The sequence below is a fragment of the Carassius gibelio genome, chromosome A2, assembly GCF_023724105.1.
Source record: "Carassius gibelio isolate Cgi1373 ecotype wild population from Czech Republic chromosome A2, carGib1.2-hapl.c, whole genome shotgun sequence".
NCBI lineage: Eukaryota > Metazoa > Chordata > Actinopteri > Cypriniformes > Cyprinidae > Carassius > Carassius gibelio.
Window position 1 is genome coordinate 21,471,964 of NC_068372.1, and position 24,085 is coordinate 21,496,048.

At 36.7% G+C, this 24,085-nt stretch overlaps 1 protein-coding gene across 2 annotated transcripts in view; it reads left to right on the forward strand.

Moving 5' to 3' along the window:
- LOC128030896 (tenascin-R) overlaps positions 1-24,085 on the forward strand; it is a 116,805-nt gene that overhangs the window by 87,650 nt on the left and 5,070 nt on the right. Inside the window, exons 10-22 of one of the 2 annotated variants that reach the window (XM_052618978.1) lie at positions 255-344; positions 577-840; positions 2,729-2,995; positions 5,471-5,590; positions 5,699-5,842; positions 7,630-7,749; positions 8,584-8,727; positions 11,779-11,909; positions 13,525-13,657; positions 13,986-14,137; positions 18,485-18,581; positions 22,129-22,290; positions 22,412-22,575. In XM_052618978.1, coding sequence (XP_052474938.1) covers positions 255-344; positions 577-840; positions 2,729-2,995; positions 5,471-5,590; positions 5,699-5,842; positions 7,630-7,749; positions 8,584-8,727; positions 11,779-11,909; positions 13,525-13,657; positions 13,986-14,137; positions 18,485-18,581; positions 22,129-22,290; positions 22,412-22,575 — 1,988 coding nt within the window. The remainder of the gene's footprint in view (positions 1-254; positions 345-576; positions 841-2,728; positions 2,996-5,470; positions 5,591-5,698; positions 5,843-7,629; positions 7,750-8,583; positions 8,728-11,778; positions 11,910-13,524; positions 13,658-13,985; positions 14,138-18,484; positions 18,582-22,128; positions 22,291-22,411; positions 22,576-24,085) is intronic. The other variant, XM_052618982.1, reaches the window with a different exon arrangement.

Sequence of the window (24,085 nt, forward strand, 5' to 3'; positions counted from 1 at the left end):
GTAAGCAACATTTCTTATAATAAATATTGAAAATAAATTCTTTGTTAGACAGTGCAAGTCCCATCAAGATGTTTGACTCAGTCTTTCATTATGTTTCATCTCATTATGAACTAATTGTGAGAACCCAAACCTCTATATTTACCAAAAATGCATACTTGATTACAGCAAAATATATTTCTTATACGTGCCTAATCTGTTGCTCATTGTTTAAATCACAGTCTATATTTTACTATTTTACTTTCTCTGCTTTTTAGATTTACTGCCTGGCACAGAGTATGGCATAGGAATTTCAGCAGTTCTAGGTGCCAACCAAAGCACCCCAGCTACGATGAATGCCAGAACGGGTAAGGGATAAGATTATAAGCCTGCCGTTGCCAGATCACAGTAAAATAAATGTATTTTCAGTTGCATGGAGTTTGTATTCCTGTTGCCGACATGTGCAAATCAGTTTTTTCCAGTAGTACTGATATATGATGTTTGTGATGGAATAAAAATATGCTGAAGGTTTACTGAACCAAACACCTTAACATTCCCATTTCAAACCTTGAAACAGCCGCAGTATACTCTGATCTTTAGGTCTGGATGTCCCCTTGGATTTGACTGTCACAGCCTCAACAGACAACACCATTACCCTGTTGTGGGGCACAGTGCAGGGGCCTATTGATCACTACAGGGTGACCTACACTTCCTCCACTGGAGTGACAACTGAGCTGACGGTGCCCAAGGATGTCACCACCACCACACTGACAGGTCTAGAGCCTGGCACTGAGTACACCATTACAGTTGCAGCACAGAGAGGCAGGCAGAAGAGCACTGCAGCCACTATTGATGCCTTCACAGGTAATTTGATCTTTTGGGAAATCAAGTACAAGAATCACTGTTGAGTATCCAAAGCATTGCCTCATCTCCGCCTAGTGATATGTCATGTCAATTTTGGCCAGAAATATCATTAATCTCTCGGATAATTGCATGAGGATACAGAATGAATTGGATGTAAGACTTTTAGTGCATGCGCAAAGAAGATACAATGGTTCCTGTAGCTTCTTTTCTTTTCCACCAGGTTAATTTTTAGCCACTTTTAATCATTTTTCATCAAAATTCAGCCATCCTTTCAATCTGTCCTTTATTTCAGCGGTTCCCAACATTCCCACATCAGTACAGTGAATGCATTTAATCCTTATGAATTTTGCCTAAATCGCTCAGTTGCTTTTGCATGACACATTAGCACATTTAAATCTCTATTATAGCATTACCCACTTTACAGCATTCATTTGTTATGCTTTCTAAATACTAGTGATAAGATCATGTAATTGATTGATATCCCTAGAAAAATATGCAATTAAAATGATCAAATAAAAATGTTTTATAGGGATGTGAATCAGTTGCATATAATGACATTATATGCAATGTTTTCTGTGAACATAAAGAAAATTCAGAAGACATTATTGGTTCAAATAAGTAAATTATTGTACAAACAAATAAAAAAATGGCCATATCATTGAACTTTAAGTCTTTAACCATAATCCATTGTGTTATTGATTTTGCCAATCTGAGGTTAACTTCTAGTACTGTTCATATAGGATAATTTAATATTACCATTATTTTATATGTAGATATGCAAAATAACATCTTCAGCACCACATTTTTATGATGACATGTGAAGTGCAAAAATAAGTTATGCGACCTTTGCTTTCTATTTTATTGTCTTTCTGGTTTTTATTCTGCACTCTGTCCAGCTGTTTTTGAATCTAACTGTACATCTTGTGACAATCGCTCTGTCTGCTCTCAGTAGTGTGGTTAGGCGAGGCATGTTGGTGCTAGTGACGGTTCTGAAAATGGTACTTCTTGCTCCATTAGTAAAAAAAAAAATGAAAATTTAAAAAAAAAATTTTTTTTTGATTTTGCCTGATTTTTACATCTTTTGATGATCCTGGATCAATATTATTGTCTATAAATATAGATTTAAACCAATCCCTACCCCTAAACCTAACCCTATCCATAATTTATTTGTAAAATCTGTGGGAAATGATAGCTGATTAACAAGGCTGTAGAAGCATCTAACCTTGATTTTAAGCCAAAAACAGATATTCCTGAAAAGTTATATCTCAGTTCTGATTGGTTGATTGGAATGTTGCTCCAGGATCAACAAGGATGTTGATCCAAGAACATGTACTTGTTGAAATCATGCTCACCATTTTATATATATATATATATATATATGTATATATATATATATATATATATATATATATATATATATACACACACACATACAGTATATGTATGATGCATTAAATTAATGTATCAAATGAACAGCTCAAATTTTATTGAATTTAAATGAACACCTCTTCCACAAACTTTCTAGAACCCCCCTGCAGTTATGAGCCTTGAGAATGCCTGACTCTTCAGCTTTATCTTCCTTAAGCATTTCTTGTTTGTTGTTATCACTATCTTGCTTTGGCATGGCACATTAAAACATTTCTATCTACAGTATCAAGATTTTATTATATTTCATCATCATTTTCCACTTTTCTGTATTTATTTTCTATAATTTGCTTGATATTTACTGACTGGCTGCATCTCTTCTGCAATCTTCATCCAATCATCTCATTATATTTCATTTTCATAATCATCTTTCTTCCTTTCTGTGGAGGTGTAACAATCAACAAAGAGATCTTAAATCACAGAGCCAGCATTTCATAATATAGTTGTTGTCATTCAATTTCAGGGTTCCGCCCTATCACACAGCTCTTCTTCTCTGATGTCACTTCTGATTCATTGACTGTGGCATGGAGTGCACCGGCTCCGCCTGCTGACGCATTCATCTTGAACTACAATGCTCAGGACTCCAGAGATGATTCTGAGATTGCTCTAGACGGGTCCAAAACCGGTATCACCCTCACTGGTCTCCTGCCCTCCAGGCGGTATACTGTTACCTTGGTTACCATGCATGGCAATGTGACCTCAAAGCCAGTTATTGGCTCAGTCACAACAGGTATGAATACTAATGAATATGATGTTCAAAGATATTATGTCTGAGGTTGTTAAGTGTGCTTAATTAATGTTTGAAAATAGGGGTTTCTTAGGGTTGATTTTACATATTTTTCTATCTCATTTTCTTGATTCATTTCATTTTTGCTTTTTAAAAAACATTTCACATGGAGAAACTAAATTACTGCTATATCCATGACATGCTGTCAAATAGCATCATATTAATACCTGCTGGGTTTGTAATGCGCAGGATGTGCAATTTCTGAAATTGCTCACACAACTATCAAGACTTTGATATTTATAAAGAGACATCTGTGATGGTGGCCTATATATTCTCCATTCGCCCATTCTCCATTTCTGAATCCAGTTGTTGAGTTCATCTCTTTCAAGATATTGTTGAACCGCAGCCTTATGACAAAGTAACTTTTCTCCAAGCAATAAAAGAGACCTTCAGAGATACTGAACTACATTAGTGCCATTCATGAATTTAGCAATCACACGGTTCTTTCCCTAAGTCCACCATTTGAGAAAACATATATTGTTTGATGTGAATAAAATTCGATGGCTTAAAAGAAATGAGAGGCTTAATGAATATGCACTTTTCCTAGGATACACTTTAAATGACTAATTTATTTAAAAAATGAAAATCGTTTACTCAACTTCAAGTTGCTCTAAACCTGTATAAAAGTAAGATATTTTGAACAGTTTTGGTAGCCAAACACGGTGGCCATTGACTTCCATGGTACGGATAAAATACTGTGGAGGTCAATGGCTACCATTAACAGAAGTGGAGGGTGATTAAATGATGACAGAATTTTCATTTTTGGGTGAAACATTCCTTAAAGGTTTTTGCATTTGTGACAGTCATTTAACAGTCCCTTGTGAGTGTGCTCAAACCAGGATCTCATCTATACCTGTTGGATTTTCTCATTATGATTCCTGCACACAGCTGCACAGCAGATTTTTCACTCTTTTGTGTCTTAATTAATTCGACAATATGTAATCCTCCCCTAATTACCTCTCTCTGAATGAGGAGGTGTCAAGAATTATTCAGCTGTTCAGTGAGTGAACTGATATTTGCAGTTGCCAAAGCAGATATTGTCTTGGAGCTATTTCTAAACAAAGAAATTAACTCTGCTGCAGGCCACCTGAACAGCAGCTTGATTAGTAAAAATTATTCTTATTATTATCATTACATGATTTGTGCATAAAGTAGTACTTTCACCTGTTGTCATCTAATGTTTTATAAAGCTTTTTAGCTTAGAAATATGTTTAGTACATTTTCGATGTGTTCTTGCTTTAGATAGAAAGCATATTGTCGCACATTAACACTCTTTTACATTACCATAAGTGAAAAAAGGTCACCATATGCTCAGCAATGAGAAACAGAATAAATGCAGATGGAAAGGGCTGAAAAAGAAGTTGTTCTTAGTGCCCTTTATACAAAGTCTGAAAATATATTTATTGGCTGCTCTGCTGAGTGGAAAATAAATTAAGATTTGCATACATGAATAATCACAACTCATTTACTGAGGAATATTTTACCCTGAAAGCATTTAAATGAGGTTGACAACCTGTTTATGAATTGCCACCCATAGTTTATGAATTGAATGCATTAGTCGAATGAATATGGGGAGGTGTGAATGGCTTTTCGCTCGTTTTAAGGACTGGCCACGTCAATAATGGCAAGAGTAAATCAGTTTATTTTCCTCTCAGTTGTCAGAACGCTCCAGAACCACTGTTAGTCTGTTTAACTGTTTTCAAAGGCAGTGTAACCTTAGAGCTATTGAGACAGATAAACAAATCATGAGAGAGTCCCTGCTGGACAGCGACTGACAGTAACAATGCAAATGTCCTTGTCAATAATGTCTTGTGTCCAGAATACTTATACTCCTTCTCTCCGGGGCCTGTTGAGAAAACACAAATATGAAATAACCGTGCAAGGGAGACTATAATAATAATAATAATCAATTGTATAGTTTAATATATCAATATAATATTTGACTAAATATTGCAATATATTTGGGTGGCCTTATGGATGCAGACATTGGGATCTCATGACTAACTGAATATTAAAAATGTTGAGGTCAGCTAGCTCCTTTTATTGGATATTTTTACTTCAGGAATAAGTTAATCATGTCCAACTGTGAAAAGTGCACTTCTACAATCAGTGCAAAATTATTAACTACAGTCCTTCACTACCGTTCTAAAGTTGGTATTAACATTTATAAAATAAGTCTCTGTGGCTTACCAAAGCTACAATTGTTAGATCAAAAATACAGTAATATTGTGAAATTGAAATAACAGTTTCCAATGTATGGATTGTGAGAATTTATTGCTGTGATGGAAATGCTACATTTTCAGCTGCCATTACTCTAATCTTCCGTGTCACTTGATCCTTTTAATTTGGTGCTCAAGAAACAAACTGTGTTGCTTAATATTTGGTGGAAACTGGGATGCTTTGTTTTTCATAATACAGGAATGGACCCTCCCCGAGATATGACTGTGCTGTACGTCACAGAGGAATCTGTAACCATTTCATGGATTCAACCTTACGCACCCTTTGATTACTACAAAATGTCTTACCAATCACCAAAAGGTACTTTCTCTGCCTTATATTTAAATCATGTCTAATTTGCACAAATAAAAAATTATGAAAAACAAATCAACATTACTATTTGTCTTATGTCATGTAATTGTCTCACAGGTAGGGTGGATAATGTGGTGATTGACAACGATGTCACCAACTACACCTTAAGTAGCCTCCATCCAGCGGCGGAGTATGAAATCAAGCTGAACGCAGTGAGAGGAAGCCAAGAGAGCAAGGTCATCACCACTACTGTCTTCACAGGTATGCCTGTTCTCTGTCATTTTCTAGGAGACATACTAATCATATACTAATGTACATTCTACAGACTGGTATTCTGATTTACCATAGGAAATGTATTTCAGTATTTCATGAAAGATGTGCTCTCATAGCCTCGTTCGTCGCAGAACTTTGGTTTGATAGAAATATGGATGACAGTCTGAGGAATGATGCACATCATTTACCATGTGATGAGTACCATCTCTCACCCTGAACGTTCCGCACGTCCTCTGGGAGGCTGCCAGCCATCTCTCTGAAGTGAAATTATATTTTACTAATGGAATCCGTGATCAGCAGAGATGCTCACCTGCCGTCTTGTTTGAACAGCACCACATGGCGGCTTCAGGAGGCTAGTACAATGGATTGCGTCTCATTCACTAACTGTGGACACTTATATGCACAGACAACGTGCTCACAGAAAATGTCCATCAGATGCACAAAATGTTGTGCATAGAGTCTCTACCCTGTTGATTAATGCTGCTTATTATTCTAACAAGCTTTATTCTAAGTGTCCGTTTTAATGTATTTTAGTGTCAAAAAAAAAATATATATATATATACATATCCTTGCGTCTTAATAGACCAATTTTACAGAACAGTCTTTGTTCCAGGCTGTGCATTATTATCTGGAGCCTAGGAAGTGAACTAATTAGTCATATCTTTTGATGTAGTACAATAAAACAAACAGATGCTGGTCTTTGCTTAAACACTGCTGACTCACTTAATAACTAGGTAGGAAATGTTTGCCTATACATCGAAACAGAGCTACACTCCCCATCGAAGCTCCCCAAGAGTCTTTTGTTCAAAGATAATAAAAATATGACAGGTAAACAGTCTTGCCAATGCTTTAACAATGCAAAGTGACAAGTGGCTCTTTTAAAATGCATCTTTTGGAAACAGCTCATTAATACATTGTGGCTTATTTCAGCTGTAATGTAAAGGGTGACAGTAGGGTTGATGAAACATGATGGATCTGGTTCAACACCGTGTTCTGGTTCACAGCTCTGCCTAATGACCTGCTGAGGATCATCAAGTTCCCATTCACTGCATAAGGGAAAACTGATATTCTCCTCCTAGTCTGTCAGCGTAGGGCATGTCAAGACTTGGTAAAGCAGAGAGAGGGGAAGGTGCGATGGGCAATTGGGGGATTTTGCCTCTGAACTGCTGTCAGGCAGCAGAGATCAGCTTTTCTGGAAGGTTGTGAGAGGGCCTAGAATTTCTTGGAACAAAGTGAATGGTGCCTAATTTCAGGGTCAGCTCTCTACAGCTGTAGAAGAGATATGGCTATTGCCAGAGAGGCTGGGAGAACAAAAATGTGCGTGGAACAGAATGGGAAGATGGTAATGTGCGATTACAGTCCACTGACCTCATCTAAGAGGACATATGCTATAGTGCAGAGGAGAGTGAGATTTGTCCTGTCTGAAATAAGGGAAGCCATCTGTGAAAGTCACAGCATGGATGGAGGATTATGGGGAACAACATTTTTTATTACACACTTGCATAGAAATGCTGTTGAGAATGAGCTCTGCCCACATTTGACTGTCTAATTTCCCCCTCGATGTCGGCTAATTAAGGAAATTGTGATCTTCACCAGCCAGATCATCACAACAAATTAGTTCCAAGCTGCTGAAGTGCTCTATTTTTAAATTGCCGGTGAATATCGTTTGCACAGGGAGAAAAAAAGGTGAAGATGAGACTGTTGCCAATTACCTTGGCTGGGCTTATCTCAGAGTGTCTTTCTGTAACTTGTCTGTAATCCTCTGTTCCACACAGCTATGGACATGCCTATGGACCTCACTGCGTTGAATGTTACACCTCAGGGGGCTCTGCTACGTTGGAACCCCCCTGTTTCCAGTGTTGATAACTACGTGGTCACCCTCACCCGTAACCAAGGTATGTGGAGACCTGATGAAGGGAAACAACTCTGTCAATCTTTTATCAGCATAATTTCTCTTTAACAAATGCAGTAGCCAGAAATACCAAATGAAATGTAATATTTTTTTTATTCTTATTATAAATGGCAATTATAGAATACAGTTAACCATATTATCATGCATAGTTTGGATAGCAAAATGAATTGGCTTATCAGCTTTTAAAAATGGTGAAGAGAATGCTTTTTATTTGTTCTTTGACATGGAAGATACACATCCAGTCAAACTTTTGCAGTGAATGCATCTGTAACTTGGTAGATGCTAGCCAAATTATGTAGATGCCAACATTGACCTCACATATCAGTCACAAATCTGTGCAAGGTAGAAATAAATACATACACAAATAAAAATACAAGCCAGAATAGTTTCTACAGTGAGGAAAAACATGCATTTGTGTATTTGTCTGAGAGCATCCAAAAGGTACATCTAAAGGTACACACAAAGAACAGTACCATATGCATAGTTTTGTCGTCTGCCGCTTTAAACAACAATGGATTTGTTGTTCATCCACTGAAAAAAAAAAAAAAAAGTTTTATCATTGTAGTGTGGATATCCCCAATTTCACATAATTAGAATGATTATTTAAACTTTATGGTTACAGTTATAATTGCCATTTCATAACTCGCATTACTTGTAATATGTTACCCCCCAACACGTTGCTACCTACAGTATGTGTAATGTTTGTTATTATTTACATTTCAATTTAGGTAAAATGAAATTTTCATTTTTAATGCATTTTTTTCTCCTAAATGCAGTTCTTCACTTGCTTTTGCACTAATGGATGTTATCTTTCCAGTTATGGCAGACACCTTCTTAGTGGAGGGTAACAAGCAGGAGTACCAGTTGAGTCAGCTCATCCCCAGCACCACCTATTCAGTGGCTCTTTATGCCACTAAAGGTCCTCTCACCAGTGGCACCGTCATCGCCAACTTTGTCACACGTAGGTGCTCCATCTCGGTTCCATGTGTTCTAATTACAGGTTGGGCTCGAGGAGGTCAAGACCCCCTTGTTCCAGTTACTGTATACTCTCCTTGTTATCTTAAAACAGGCCCAATGGCCTTTACCCTAGTTGCTGAGGAAGGTAAGAGTTCAGGTAAAGTAGTACAGTAGGATCCAAGAATAGACTGAAAAGAAAAAAATCGAACCCCAAATGGTAACAAAGCTGAAAGAGCTATGCATAAACTAGGAGAAATAACTAGTTTACTACTAGCTAAGTAGCCAAACCTGTTCAAGGTTCAGATTAACCATAGTACTAATATAGCGGGATATTAATTTACTGTACATCACTGATCCAGAAGCTTAAACATAATTTGAATACTGGGAAGGAGTGATGTTTTTATAACTGTGTATTTATAACTATCAAATTATAGTATTTTCCACTTCAGTGCCGTGTTCCCTGCTGCTGATTGGCTTACATTTTAGGTGTTAAACTAACTTGTTTCACCCTCACAATGTCTCCAGGTCATGGAGCTTTGAAATAATGAGCTGATGTGTTGAATCAGACACCCAAAATGTGCTGAAGTGAACAGGATTGAGAAACACTGGTTCAGTGGCAAATTTGCTTATTTCATCTCAGTATTAGCTACAGTACAGTTTACAGTTGTAGTTTTAAAACTGGTGTGGTCAAATTTAACTTATGGTTATGCATTACCTGCAGCCATGAAGACATTCTATAAAACAGCACTCATGCTTAAATATCCAATAGACAGACAGCAGCAAGATAAAGCACTTGTACTATCTATTCCATTATAATTGTACTATCATCCTCTTCTAGTTTAGCAGAGGTGAGATTCACATGTGAAGCAGAAACAAGGCCATGGCTTTATTTTTGTAGTTTGTGAAACAAAATCCTGAAGTCAGCAAATGCTTCGATTTCCGTGGGAGAACAGAGAAGAGATCAGCATCACTACCCATCTTTCCTCACTGTGAGGCTGTCCGCAGAGAGAGGCGAACTATCTTTCCCACACAGAAGACTGAACTAGAACAGGCTGCGGTTTCATTTCAAGCTGCTTTATTCTGCATTGAAACTTTCAAGTCATCTATTAAAGGGGGGGCAGAGCGGCAGACCGCTTTCAGATGCATTAGACCTCGACTTTAATCAAATGGCCCTCCCAGAATACTTCATTAGTTTGGATTGTTTAGAGGAAATAAATTTGCACATAGAAGTGTCACAGGCCATTGGCTTTGCCACCTCAGTGCCAGCTCAGTGACGTGCAGAATCTTGACACATAATCGCTTGATGAGGTTTGTTGTGTTCATTTGCCTTCAAACTTTTTTTTTTCCAGCTTCTTAATGACAGTTTCATTCGGAAACAGTTCTGCTCTTATAACAGTGGGTTTAGATCCTGTCATGCTCTGATAAAAAAAAAAAAAATATTCATCGCCTGCAATGCCTGAAAAAACTTTCCTGAATTTTTTTACAGAATTGTTAAGATTGTTAAGATTCTGCCAACTCCCACTCTGAGGGAGTTGAAGTGTCATAGATGCATCATTTTGGCATTTATGAGTAGGCTTATGGAAGCTTAAGGGAGTAATTAAGAGTACAACGACTTACAAATTTCATGCCGATTTCAGGATTAGTGCTGTCTGTCATTTTGATTTAGATTACAGTTCTAACTTCATCGTCAAAGAGATTAGGTGAGGACAGGAATATAAATGTGTTTCTCAGATAAGTATGAGCATCTCTCCATTTCTCCACAGTTGTATTTCATTCTCGATAGGTGCATTTGGTTAGTTTGGCTGCTTAGTCAGTTTTAAGTAATGAGAAATCAAGGGCAGAATGTTTATGAGTGTATATAAAACATTTTAAACATTTTATATATATATATATATATATAAATACCATTCAACAGTTTGGGTTGGTAAGATTTTTTTATGTTATTTATTTATTTATTTATTTTTTTATTCTCTTATGCTTGCTAAAGCTGCATTTATTTGATCAAAAATACAGTAAAAGGGAAATATTGTTAAATATTCTTACATTTAAAATGTTTTATTTTTATATATTTTAATACTTTATGTAATTTTAACCTTTAACCTGTGTGTGTGTGTGTTTATATAAATATATATATATATATATATATATATATATATATATATATATATGTATATATATAGTTCATCAGTTCATCTCTAAGACATTTCATACTTTCAGTTCCAGAGAATGAGAAGTAGGATCTGACAAGGAGATCTGTATTTCTGTAGATCTTTTTAACACACTGAAGAAATAAAACAATAATACATCTTGTTTTTTTTTTTTTTTTTTTTTTTTTTTTGCAAATAGACAGCTGATGGAAAAGAAGCATCAGCATTTGTAGTATGAAAGGAAAGTCTTTGAGTGTTGAGGTTGTGTGCATGCTGACACTCTGCTGGAGGGAGAGTGGCATGCTGACTGATAAGAGATCACGTTGAGAGACAGGACGCCAGTGAACACACACTAATTGTCTTCTCTCTGAAGTGATTCTGTCACTGTGCTTGAAACATACACTACACGCAACCTTGTGATTTATTCAGTCCTCAGGCTAGCGACCAGTTAACATGGCTCCAGTGGGTGTGCTGACACAGCTCCAAACATACACACTATACACAGGCACTAGCATCAGATAAAGAAAAAAATACAGCTGAAAGTCAGGTGGGGGATGGTCAGTTTAAGTATGCTCTGTTAGTGTAGCTTTTCGGTGTAAACCAAGCTGGTCTCAAATACCTGTAGATTATCAATAGCTATAATCTGTTAGCATTCCCATTTATCTCGGATGCATTTGCTGGTTATACGACAGTGAAAGCTGTCACACACACACAAAACATAAATAAAATATACAAGTAAATAATATTATCTGACAAGAAAACCTTTACTGTAAATCATGTTAATGGGGTTTTGAATCTATGTATCCAGTAGACTTATTTACAGTCATTTAAGAAAGTTAAAGTGTAGTGTAATGTTGCTTGAAAACCTGGTAATGGGACTTTAGTCTCTTTAATCTTTGTTTAAACAGCCATGGATGCGCCCCAGAACCTGACAGCTAGTGAGATTAACCATCGAAGTGCCCTCATATCCTGGCAGCCGCCCATCGCAGACATCGATAACTACATGCTGACCTACAAAGCAGCGGATGGCAGTCGAAAGGCAAGCATGAAATGGATTTTACCTTGAGCAGTGAATACAGCTGGAAGTGTTACAAAGAAGTCTACATGCTTGCTGTGTAAACATGTTTATTGTTGGTTTTGATATTTTTAAACTTGTTAAAATTGTTGCATTATGCTCAGTGCAATTCAGAATTAAACTGTACTTGACGTACAGCCTGATTTTATAATAACTTCACGATCTAACAAAACACTACCCACAGAGATCAACCATCTAAGGGAGCTGTTAGAGCTTCCTATCGGAATAGCTCAATTTAATTAAATTCTTTGATTCTTTCCAGACACAATATGCCTATTAAAGACTTCCCTGAAATAATTTATCTGAAATGATACAGTAGATACAGTATCTATTTCAAATAATTGCATTACTTGTAATGCATGATCGCTGTCTTATAATCTGTTTTGGACATCGTTTTTTAACCAGCCTGACGGGAAAATGCAATGATGAAAATGTTGGAAATACAAAAGGGTATGGATCATAATCTTTAGATTTATGTTGTCATACACAGAGACACACGATCACTGCAACACAGACCGCTCTGACCTAGTAGCCCACTGTTAGTGTTTGTATCTTTCCAGTGGGTGTCAGTGGTGCACAGATGATATAAACCCCCGCTGATGCATCTTAGACATGAAAGTTTTCTCTTTCCATTAGAACCAGGTTGGCATCTAATGCTGAGAGTTTTGCTAATAACATGCAATTTGGGAATTTTTCAGAAACTTAGAATGATGAAAATAATAAAACAGTTTCTGCATCCACTATGTGTTGCTTCATCCCCGATTTCAGATTCAGGATTGTAAAAGAATCAAGATGAGGACATAAAAAATGGATCCTACTCTGCTACAGACAGCAGCTTCCTTATTACCATTACCTGCTCAATATCCTCTGCATACAGAGAAACCTTGATGCGACTTCATTAAAACCCTACTGTCCTGCATAGTTCTCATTAGAAATTGCTTAAAATGGGTGACTTTTCCTGGAAAAGGATGAACATGGAATCAAATGTTTCATATTTCATACACCTCAAGGCTGGGTCATGTGTGCCATTGTCCGTTCAGGTCCCTGGTGAATCCTCAAAAGTAAAAATTCTGAAAAGCACAAAAATGTATGGCAGATTACAGTAGTTCGATAAAAGTAAAAAAAAAAAATAAGGAAAGTGAACTGTCATGAGCTGAAGACCAAAATAGAAATGGCATCTCTCCCCAGCAGCACCAGGGCCTGATAAGTCTCTTTCTCCCACATCATTTTTTAACTTTAGAGCTGCCAATCATACTGTAGAAAAACACAGGGAGGAACGGCAGCATTCTTTAAAAAGCACCCAACAGTAAGCAGCTTGGGATTACAACAATTTGTCAGACACTTCCTAAAGTGATTGTGATCTGTGTTCTGTTTGTTTTTGAGGAACATCTTTCCTACCCACAATGCAAACAACAGCTGTTCTTTTCTTACTACCTCTTGGTATGTTTTCCACAAACCCGCTCTGCCGCTGGCTGAGCAGTTCTTTGTTTAGTTTTGGTCTACGGTGTTTGAACAGAGGTAATGTACTAATGCCTCTGCGTGCCTGCGGATCAGTAGACTGTGTTTGATTGTGTTTTAGGAGCTGATCTTAGATGCCGAAGACACATGGATCCGTCTCGAGGGGCTGGCGGAGACCACTGAATATACTGTGAGACTGCAAGCCGCTAGAGGATTAGAGACCAGCGCCATTGTTTCTACATCTTTCACAACAGGTGCAAATCTTCCACATCTCCTGTAGACTTCAGATCGGGTTTACTCACCTCATTAGGTACAAATTCACACTATCGCCCCGTCAACGTTATCAAGTACGAATCAATAGCGACACCTTCAAGGCATCTGTGTGCATCCCTCATTTATAACCTCGTATTTCTGTGATTTTACAAGCACCCAACTTCCCAAGATAGCGTTTCATAACATCAACAGATTCACACTCCATTGACGTGGCAGCGATGCAAATCACCACTCATTAACCTCCCAGTGGCCCCTCGCTTTCTTTTGCTTTGGTTGTTTTGGATGTTTCTCAACCCTTTTCCTCCTCAGGAAACCGATTGTTTCCCACGCCACAGAACTGTGCGCAACACCTCCTTAACGGAGAGACACTGAGTGGAATTTACACCATATACATCAACAGAGACTTCAGCCAAGGTGTGCAGGTTTACTGCGACATGATCACCGACGGAGGCGGCTGGATAGTGAGTGAGAGAACTGACTGTCACATCTGAGTCTGTATGTATTGTACTGTACATCTGGCACAATATATGATTTACACAAAATCCCACAATGCCACATTATAGAACTGACTGACCCTTGTTGAAAAGACCAGTGTTCAATTTCAGTGCTGGCATGACCAATGCTGTTTACAAGCTAGATGATCAGCATGTTTTTTTTTCTGGGGATTCAGGTTAACCAGCTACTTAAGGTAGCTGAGGACTTGGTGTCAACACAGGGGGGCATCTACATATATCAAAATTCTACTTTTTGCTAGATCTGTCTGGCAGGTGAATTGAGAACATTTACAGGCTATAAAAAAGTTGTACCGTCCAAAAAACTGTAAATAATTGTATTGATCAAATCAATTATTCATTATATATATAATGAATAATTATATATATAAATAAAGAAACATATATTTATGTATATATATATATATATATATATATATATATATATATATATATATATATATATATATATATATATATATATATATATATATATATATATATATATATATATATATATATAGTAACTGATTGTTATTAATTAATTGGTTTGTTTTATTTTTTATTATAATTATTTAGCTACATTTATTTATTTATTTATTATTTATCTATTAATTTTTTTATATAATTTTTTTTTAGCATAAACAAGGTAATATTTTTATTGCCACAAACAAGATAAGCCAATCTTAACCACTCATTGAAAGCACATGGAGGTCTAGAAAAAAAAAAAGACAAATGTTTCCACTGAAGAAAACTGTATTGAGTTTCTTTAGTAGACATAAAAAAGAATCACCCCCTAATAATAATCAAATATTGTTGCTTTGCAGCCTGAATAAACATGGACACAGTTTTTTTTTTTTTTTTTTTTTTTTATCAAGCTGTATTTACTGAGTGCAACTTATAACATCCAAGTGAAAGAAATAACACCAACATGTCAGAATATACAGTCAGGTCCATAAATATTGGGACATCGACACAATTCTAATCTTTTTGGCTCTATTCACCACCACAATGAATTTGAAATGAAACGAACAAGATGTGCTTTAACTGCAGACTTTCAGCTTTAATTTGAGGGTATTTACATCCAAATCAGGTGAACGGTGTAGGAATTACAACAGTTTGTATATGTACATCCCACTTTTTAAGGGACCAAAAGTAATGGGACAGATTAACAATCATAAATCAAACTTTAATTTTTTAATACTTGGTTGCAAATCCTTTGCAGTCAATTACAGCCTGAAGTCTGGAGATCAATTAGACATCAGCGTACGCTGGGTTTCATCCCTGATGATGCTCTGCCAGGCCTCTACTGCAACTGTCTTCAGTTCCTGCTTGTTCTTGGGGCATTTTCCCTTCAGTTTTGTCTTCAGCAAGTGAAATGCATGCTCAATCGGATTTAGGTCAGGTGATTGACTTGGCCATTGCATAACATTCCACTTCTTTCCCTTAAAAATCTCCTTGGTTGCTTTCGCAGTATGCTTCGGGTCATTGTCCATCTGCACTGTGAAGCGCTGACCAATGATTTCTGAAGCATTTGGCTGAATATGAGCAGATAATATTGCCCGAAACACTTCAGAATTCATCCTAATGCTTTTGTCAGCAGCCACATCATCAATAAATACAAGATAACCAGTTCCATTGGCAGCCATACATGCCCACGCCATGACACTACCACCACCATGCTTCACTGATGAGGTGGTATGATTTGGATCATGAGCAGTTCCTTTCCTTCTCCATGCTCTTCTCTTTCCATCACTCTGGTACAAGTTGATCTTTGTCTCATCTGTCCATAGGATGTTGTTCCAGAACTGTGAAGGCTATTTAGATGTTGTTTGGCAAACTCTAATCTGGCCTTCCTGTTTTAGAGACTCACCAGTGGTTTACATCTTGTGGTGAACCCTCTGTATTCACTCTGGTGAAGTCTTCTCTTGATTGTTGACTTTGACACACACATACACCTACCTCTTGGAGAGTGTTCTTGATCTGGCCAACTGTTGTGAAGGGGGTTTTCTTCACCAGGGAAAGAATTCTTCGATCATTCACCACAGTTGTTTTGCATGGTCTTCCGGGTAGTTTGGTGTTTGGAAAGCAGCCAAAGAGATTTTTAAGGGAAAGAAGTGGAATGTTATGCAATGGCCAAGTCAATCACCTGACCTAAATCCGATTGAGCATGCATTTCACTTGCTGAAGACAAAACTGAAGGGAAAATGCCCCAAGAACAAGCAGGAACTGAAGACAGTTGCAGTAGAGGCCTGGCAGAGCATCATCAGGGATGAAACCCAGCGTACGCTGATGTCTAATTGATCTCCAGACTTCAGGCTGTAATTGACTGCAAAGGATTTGCAACCAAGTATTAAAAAATGAAAGTTTGATTTATGATTGTTAATCTGTCCCATTACTTTTGGTCCCTTAAAAAGTGGGATGTACATATACAAACTGTTGTAATTCCTACACCGTTCACCTGATTTGGATGTAAATACCCTCAAATTAAAGCTGAAAGTCTGCAGTTAAAGCACATCTTGTTCGTTTCATTTCAAATTCATTGTGGTGGTGAATAGAGCCAAAAAGATTAGAATTGTGTCGATGTCCCAATATTTATGGACCTGACTGTATATATACAAATAAAAAAACAGAATCACTGAGTTTGAAAAAGGATCACCCCCTAGTGTCAGTATTTTGTTGAACCACCTTTTGCTTTAATTACAGTCTTTAGTCTGTTGGGATCTGTCTGTTTCAACAAACTTTGCACATCTAGACTTTGCCATATTTGTCCATTCTTATTTGCAGAACTGCTCAAGTTCAGTTAAATTTGATGGTGAGGGTTTGTGGACTACAGTCTTCAAATGATTCCACAGGTTTTCAATGGGCTTTAAGTCTGGGCTCTGACTGGGCCATGCAAGGACATTCACCCTTTTCTCCTCTATAACCACTGTGTGCTCAAACTTGGATGTTATAAGTTGCACTGAAAAAATACAGCTGGATAAAAACAAAAACTGTGTCCATCTTCATTTCAGGCTGCAAACAAAATTAGATTATTGGGGTGGGGTTGGGTTATTTTCTATACCCACTGTACATTAATTACATCAGCAAAAGTCAGACTATTGATTTTACCATTCAAATTAAAACATGTAATAATATCTTTTCTAATAAAGTTAGCAACCAAATGGCAAAAAGCTATTATTGCCTTTGGCATCTTACAAGTGTACATTTTGGACCCTGCCTGCATCCCACACCAGCGACCAGTATTTGAAACACAATGTATTGTGGCGATTGCCCATTCTGGTCTTTTCAAGAGGCTCTTTACTGGTCATGACTGTCAACACATCCAGTACCATTGCAAGGGCTGTGCCAAGTGTGACCTCGCAATTTATGTCGTTTATGTCTCATTTTTATTACTGTTTTTACACCATTTTGTCCTTCGAAAGACTAAAATAGTCATAGCTGACAGTTTAAGACTCTGGTTATAGAATAAGTAATAAAAATAAGTAAAGCTGTTTTTGGTTAGGTTGACAAAAAGTTTGAAAAGATAAACTTTTAAGCTGTCTGCTTCAGTGGTCCAGCAGAACGTGTCAATGTCAAAATGATTGAAATGGGCAATCAAATCAAAGAAGACTAACTGTCACTGTCAGGTAAGATGTAAGTAGTACTGTATATAAAAAAATAAAATAAAAAACATCTTACGATAGAAATGTTCAGCGACCAACAGTAATGAAATATCTAGTAATGCAAACTACTAAACTTTTTATGAAATTTCACCATTTTGAATTGCAAATACACAAACATGATTCATGTAAATCATAAATGAACGTGACTGTACTAAAAAAAGTGAATGTACACATTTTCAAATAAAATATTATTTTCAAATAGTGTAAATTGATTACTGCTTCATATATAACTAAAACCTAGAATTTATTTTAGCATTCTTATTTACTTATTCCCTTAAATCACTTTTAATCATTTCATTAATTAATGGCTTTATTATTATTATTATTATTATTATTATTAACTTTATTATGTAGGAGATCTTACAATGTGTTAAAGTTGCATTCATTACTAAAGCACCCCCCCCCCCACCCCTCCCACACACACACACACACACACAATTGCAGAGGGCCTCACACGTCAACTTTGCACAGGGCCTCGCATTCACCTTGCTACAGCCATGGACACAGCTGCCTCTTTTGCAGATGTCATCATCCCAAAGTTAAATTACACTGTTGGGATATATTGCCATTCATGTGCTCCATATTGCCCTAAATGCATTATATTTAATTGACACAGAGTGCAGCAGCTGTACATCTGCTAATTGTGTTTAAGGTGTTCCAGCGACGTCAGAACGGTTTAACTGATTTCTCCAGGAAGTGGAGTGACTACAATATCGGCTTTGGCAACCTGGAGGATGAATTCTGGCTCGGTGAGAAGACGTGAAAAATACACTTGAATTATAGACAGAGCAGTTAGAGCTGTCTGGGGAAAAAAGCTGCTACATTTTATAAAATATAGTCATTAAAAGCCCCATTAATCTCTTCAGGCTGATCTAAATTTGGTCAGCACTTTCTCGCAAATGTCTGAGTTTTGTTTAAGCTTAAGTCATGAAATTGATGTGTGACCTTGACTAGCAATGATAAGGTTTCTTTATTTAAATATTAGATAGGCATTTTGGGAAGCCGCCTATATTTTTATCATAGTACTTAACCCTTCCTTGCTTCAGGGACACTGTATAACTCACCTATTTACTTTGAATTATATGAATCACACTTTCAAATGAGAGACAGTGTGGTGCTGCTCTGAATAAAGATGAAAATAACACAAGTTCCTCTAGCGCTATGAGAGGCTGCATCAAATCACCATCCTTTGAAATTTTCCATGTGCCCTCCCTCATGTGGTATCTTGTGTTTGCATGGGCTCTGTGCTTCCAGGACCCCTCAGTCTGTCATGGTGCCTGAGCTTTCAGATTCTATTTAAATGATCCGGTAATTATTTTCATCAGAATCCAATTTGATGGAAAACAAAAGAGACCCTTTTCCTTTTTATCCCTGATGCATAAATCTTAATAGAAAGCTATAATTATATTCATTAAAAATCTGGGAAAAAATAGCATTTGTGCTCTTCGTGGATTTCAAAGCATTACCACAATTACAGATAAAAAGTAAACACTACAAATTAAGCCTCTGCGGACATTTATACATGGATAATATATATGAATCAAGCATAGCTTACTGTAGGAAGCATACAATCAGGAATTTTGCGAGAGGAGTTTGTTCCCCAGGCGGTTTCTCACCAGATTCTAGTTTGTGAACTTGAACATGAATTTGCCATGTTGATTGATATGTGAGGTGAGATTGGAAGTGATCTGAGCGAGGCTGCTTCTGGCAGCGATAAATCATTGACATGGACTCTTTGCCTGTAAACCATCACTGAATTTGTGCTAATGTGACTGGATCAACAACAGTTTACACCAGATCTGCTTTCTGCCATTAGGTTTGTTGGCAGAAAATTCAATTGTACTGTATAAGCAAACCATAAAACAGAAATTAAGAAAAATATAGGAAAAATATTATGCATTTAATTAATAACACAAATCATTGGTAATCGCCAAGCCATGTATTTGATTTCTTATCAAATTAAAAGTAAAAGATATGAAAGAACTAAAGCCTGTCAGTTAGACTAAATAAATAAATAAAGTGCTATTCCATTTGACATTTCTGTCCCCTTCACTTCTAGAATATGCCCCTGCAAATAGGTTGAATTTTGACACACTGGTACCCAGTTAAACTTACCACAGCAGAGGCTTTTTTTTATAAAGCTGATCTGATTTATGAAACATGCTTGCTCCTTAAGGCTAATCTACTTAAGGAGTTAAAGTTTCTTTAAGCTTACACAACTATTATTGCCAGCACGCTGTGTTTAAGTCGGCAACATTATTATTGTCTAAAGCTATCTAGTGTATCGTAATATTCTTGTTACTTAACACACACTATGTACATTTCACTGCTAAAGGTTTTTATTCAAATGCTTAAACGCCATCCGAGTAAGGGCAACATGCTTGTTGCTTAAACTTCTGGTACTGACCATATGCTTGTTGCTTGATATTTTCAGTTACTGCATTAAAGGGGCATGCTGCTCTTCTCAGACGCTTATTAAAGAAGAGCATCCCCTTCTGTTGTTACTCTCCTCTTATTAGAGGCAAGCTGCCCCAGCCTTTGCTGTTTTGGAAGGACATGCTTCTCCTTTCAAATTTGCCATCACTTTATAGTTTGGGGGTGTTCTTAGAACAGAACCATACCACCAATCCGAACTGTATGCAATGTGTCAATCATTTTGACTATAGTGGTCCTGATATAACTATATTTAGTGTAGAAGGAGCTCATTTGAAACATTTCAGCTCATGAACAGAAAGTAAATACTGTCTGCAGCAATTCTGCACCGGTTCACTTGAAGAGCATCTTCATATAACTTCAACAATGAGATCACTTTATGACTAATGTTGGAGTAGAAGTTGTGTAATAATCACTAGTATGCCTTCTTACCGTGATAAAAAAAAATTAGAAGGGCTGTGTGGTCAGTAACTCCTGTAGCTTCTGCTGTAGCTCTGTAATACCACAGTGTGATTTTAAAAAACCAGAGCTGAAAATACACAGATGAGTGCTTCTGTTATATATTTAGTTTTACCCCAGTGTGACACTCTGCTTGTGTTTGGTAGAAACATGGTCTAACTGCAGCTGGTTTATGGTGGTTTATGGTATCACAACTTATGTTTTGTAATGTGAAGCTGTTTTTGTAATCGTGCTAGACATTTCATTCATTTAAAAAAAAAAAAAAATCTTGCATGACCTACATCCCCCACAAACACTGTCTGTTCAATCAATCACACAACCTGGCAGACACTAAATTTGTTGCCCTACTCCATTCAAACATTCAAAGTCCCATGGTGCTTCTCACTTCTGCAATGGTCCTTAGGCTTTCTTTATCATCCCTCACTTGGTCATGACATTCAGTTTCTCCTGAATGGTGTATTTAGGTAATGGGGCTGGAGTTCAACCATGCAGATAGTATGATACTATAGAGATATAGTGTTATGGAAGAAGGCACAAAGTCATTCTGAAAAGTAATAGACTCCACTAGTCTGTTCTAGGAGATTTCAATATATATTCAATATATATAAACAAACACTGATTTTGTTAGGTTAATGCTTAAAACAGTCCTAGTAGGATAATAAAAATGTGCAGTGTGCTGTTAAAGTGCAGTAAAATGGTAATAAAAGTGATATGATTCTATAATAATTTAGCTACCATGTCGTGTGATGCCTGGCTGATTTTAATCAAGTAAAAACACCATCTCTTGCTGAGATTGTACTGATTGGGTCACTAAAAAATAGTGTGCATGCTGCGATTTAATTAGTGTATTTTTTATTTTTTATTTTTTTTACTAATCTCATTACAACAATGGCCACATTTAAAGATGCTCTTTTGCCATGTCTGGTAATTCAGATCTCTTCCCCTCACCGTTACAGTTCATCACCTTTCTGATTCCTAGGTTCATTCTGTGGCATTAAGTCCTGAAGTGAGTTTAAGGGCTTAGTTACAGTTCAGAGTTACGGCACATCCTTGTAGATACACACGAAATGGATGAAGTTCTATTATCAGGAGTCATCTACGCTATTAAAAAGTGATTGTGTCTTTAGCCAGACAGGACATTTCTCCACTGCACAGTCAGAAAATGTGATTATCTTCAATAAACAGATTGTTTATCTACAGTCTTTTGCTCCTTATCTGCACAACATATAAGAGTCAGAAAAAAGTGAGATGGACCACCAAACAGGAGCCAACACTTTTATATGAAATTACGGGCTCTTATCAGTGTGGACCATATTTGAAGACAACATTTTCACATGTTAAGGGGCTAGAACACAGGGGTGAGATGGATGTTTTAATTTATTCCCCCATTTTTTTTCCATGCAGGCTTGGACAGCATTATGAAGATTGCAGCTCAAGGTCGTTACGAGCTCCGCATTGACATGAAAGATGGCCAGGAGTCTGTATATGCCAACTATGACAGGTTTTCCATCGGAGATTCCAAGAGCCTCTACAAACTGAGGATAGGAGAGTATAATGGCACTGCAGGTGTGGAAATAACTTGTTTTTGTTTAATTTAACCATTTAAAACACCCCAGAGATGATCTCTTCAGATTGTTTTTGGATGTTTAAGCCTATTAGTTGTAATTATGTTCATGTTTTGCTTCAGGTGACTCTCTAAGCTACCACCAGAGCAGACCTTTCTCTACTAAGGACAAGGACAATGATATCGCCGTCACCAACTGTGCAATGTCCTACAAGGGAGCCTGGTGGTACAAAAACTGTCATCGAGCCAACCTTAACGGCAAATACGGCGAGTCGAGACATAGTCAGGTAAGCCAGGTAGTCTTAAGCACTGGATTGAAATGTTTGGTATATCCACATAATTAGCCTTACAGTTCAGTCACATTTATTGATGTTCTGCCAATTCTGGCAAGCAAAATCCAATAGGAATCTTAGAGACTGTGAATATCAAGTGAGGGTGAAGGATTTCCCATGCAGATCGCGCCACAAGTTCAAGATGGTCGTGCAGATTCACCATGTTGACCCACACAAAGCTGCTTGGTTTGAAAGTGGCTTCTGTGTGAGCTTTGCTTCAAAGATTGCTACACTATTGATGATAGTGTTCCTGTGGCTCAAGTGGTAGAGCATTGCATTAGCAGTGCAAGGTTGTGGGTTTGATTGCCAGGGAACATGTTAGATACAAAATGTTAGCCTGAATGCACCGTAAGTCTCTTTTGATAAAAGTGTCTGCTAAATGCATAAATTTAATTTATTGATAGACAACTGACCTTGTTTGTTCCTGAAATTTTGCCAATGTGACCTTACCACCTTAATACACTGGTTGTTTCCACCGTCTATATAGTATAAAGAATTACAAGGAGACACAAACTGCCTACACATGAAAAATCGTATAGGAACTCATTACCTTGATAACAATTTTAATTAAGTGATTTTAGCTTACAGAACATCTAATGGGCCTTCTGCTTTGTGACTCAATGTTTGTGGTTTTGTTTGCAAGGGCAGGTGTTGAAAAGACAGGAAATTTGCAAAAGCATTTCGAAGTTTACTGAGAACTAATGCCAATGGTATAAATATTCTACATCCGTCCTTGCTCAATCGCATTGTGTCATGTCCTGTTTTCTCACTGTCTTCTTTCATTTCTGTTGGTGTAGCTTATTATAACCGATAAGGTCATATTTCCCATCAGTATCTGTGGTATTTATTTATTTATTTATTATTTTTTCATAAAAGTCTGAAAACTAATAAAGATTTATAGAAGTAAAATATTATTTTGCGAGGTGTTCTTTGTGGAGCATTTCAGTGGCAGTAACATTGAATTGCTCAGCAATTTTGTACATAAATTGTACATAAAGGTTTTTGTGCATTTCAATAGATATAGAAATGTTTCAATAGAACATACTGGCAGCATCTAAAAACATTTACTTATGTATAGCTTATATACAAATTGTATTGATCTGTAAGACTTTTCTGGCAAAACTGAAATTGACAAAATGGTTTCATTGTACCATTCCATAACAAGACTTTAACTTAATTTAATAAAAAGTCCATACAATTTACCAATGGATTTAATAAGGTTGCACAATACTGAAAAAACTGTTTCTTCAGTTTAGAAATTAAATGTTTTAGATATTGGTTTGCTTGATTTCATCTCACTCAATTTTAAATAAAATCTTTAGTAACACTAATAATTTAATAACATTGTTAAATCTCTAAATAAATATAGCGTTTAAAACAAGTTATTTTAATTTTTTCAGTGTTGTATTTTTATTTTAATATCGCCAATTAAGCGCAAATAAAATAAAAAGCAAATAATCGTAAA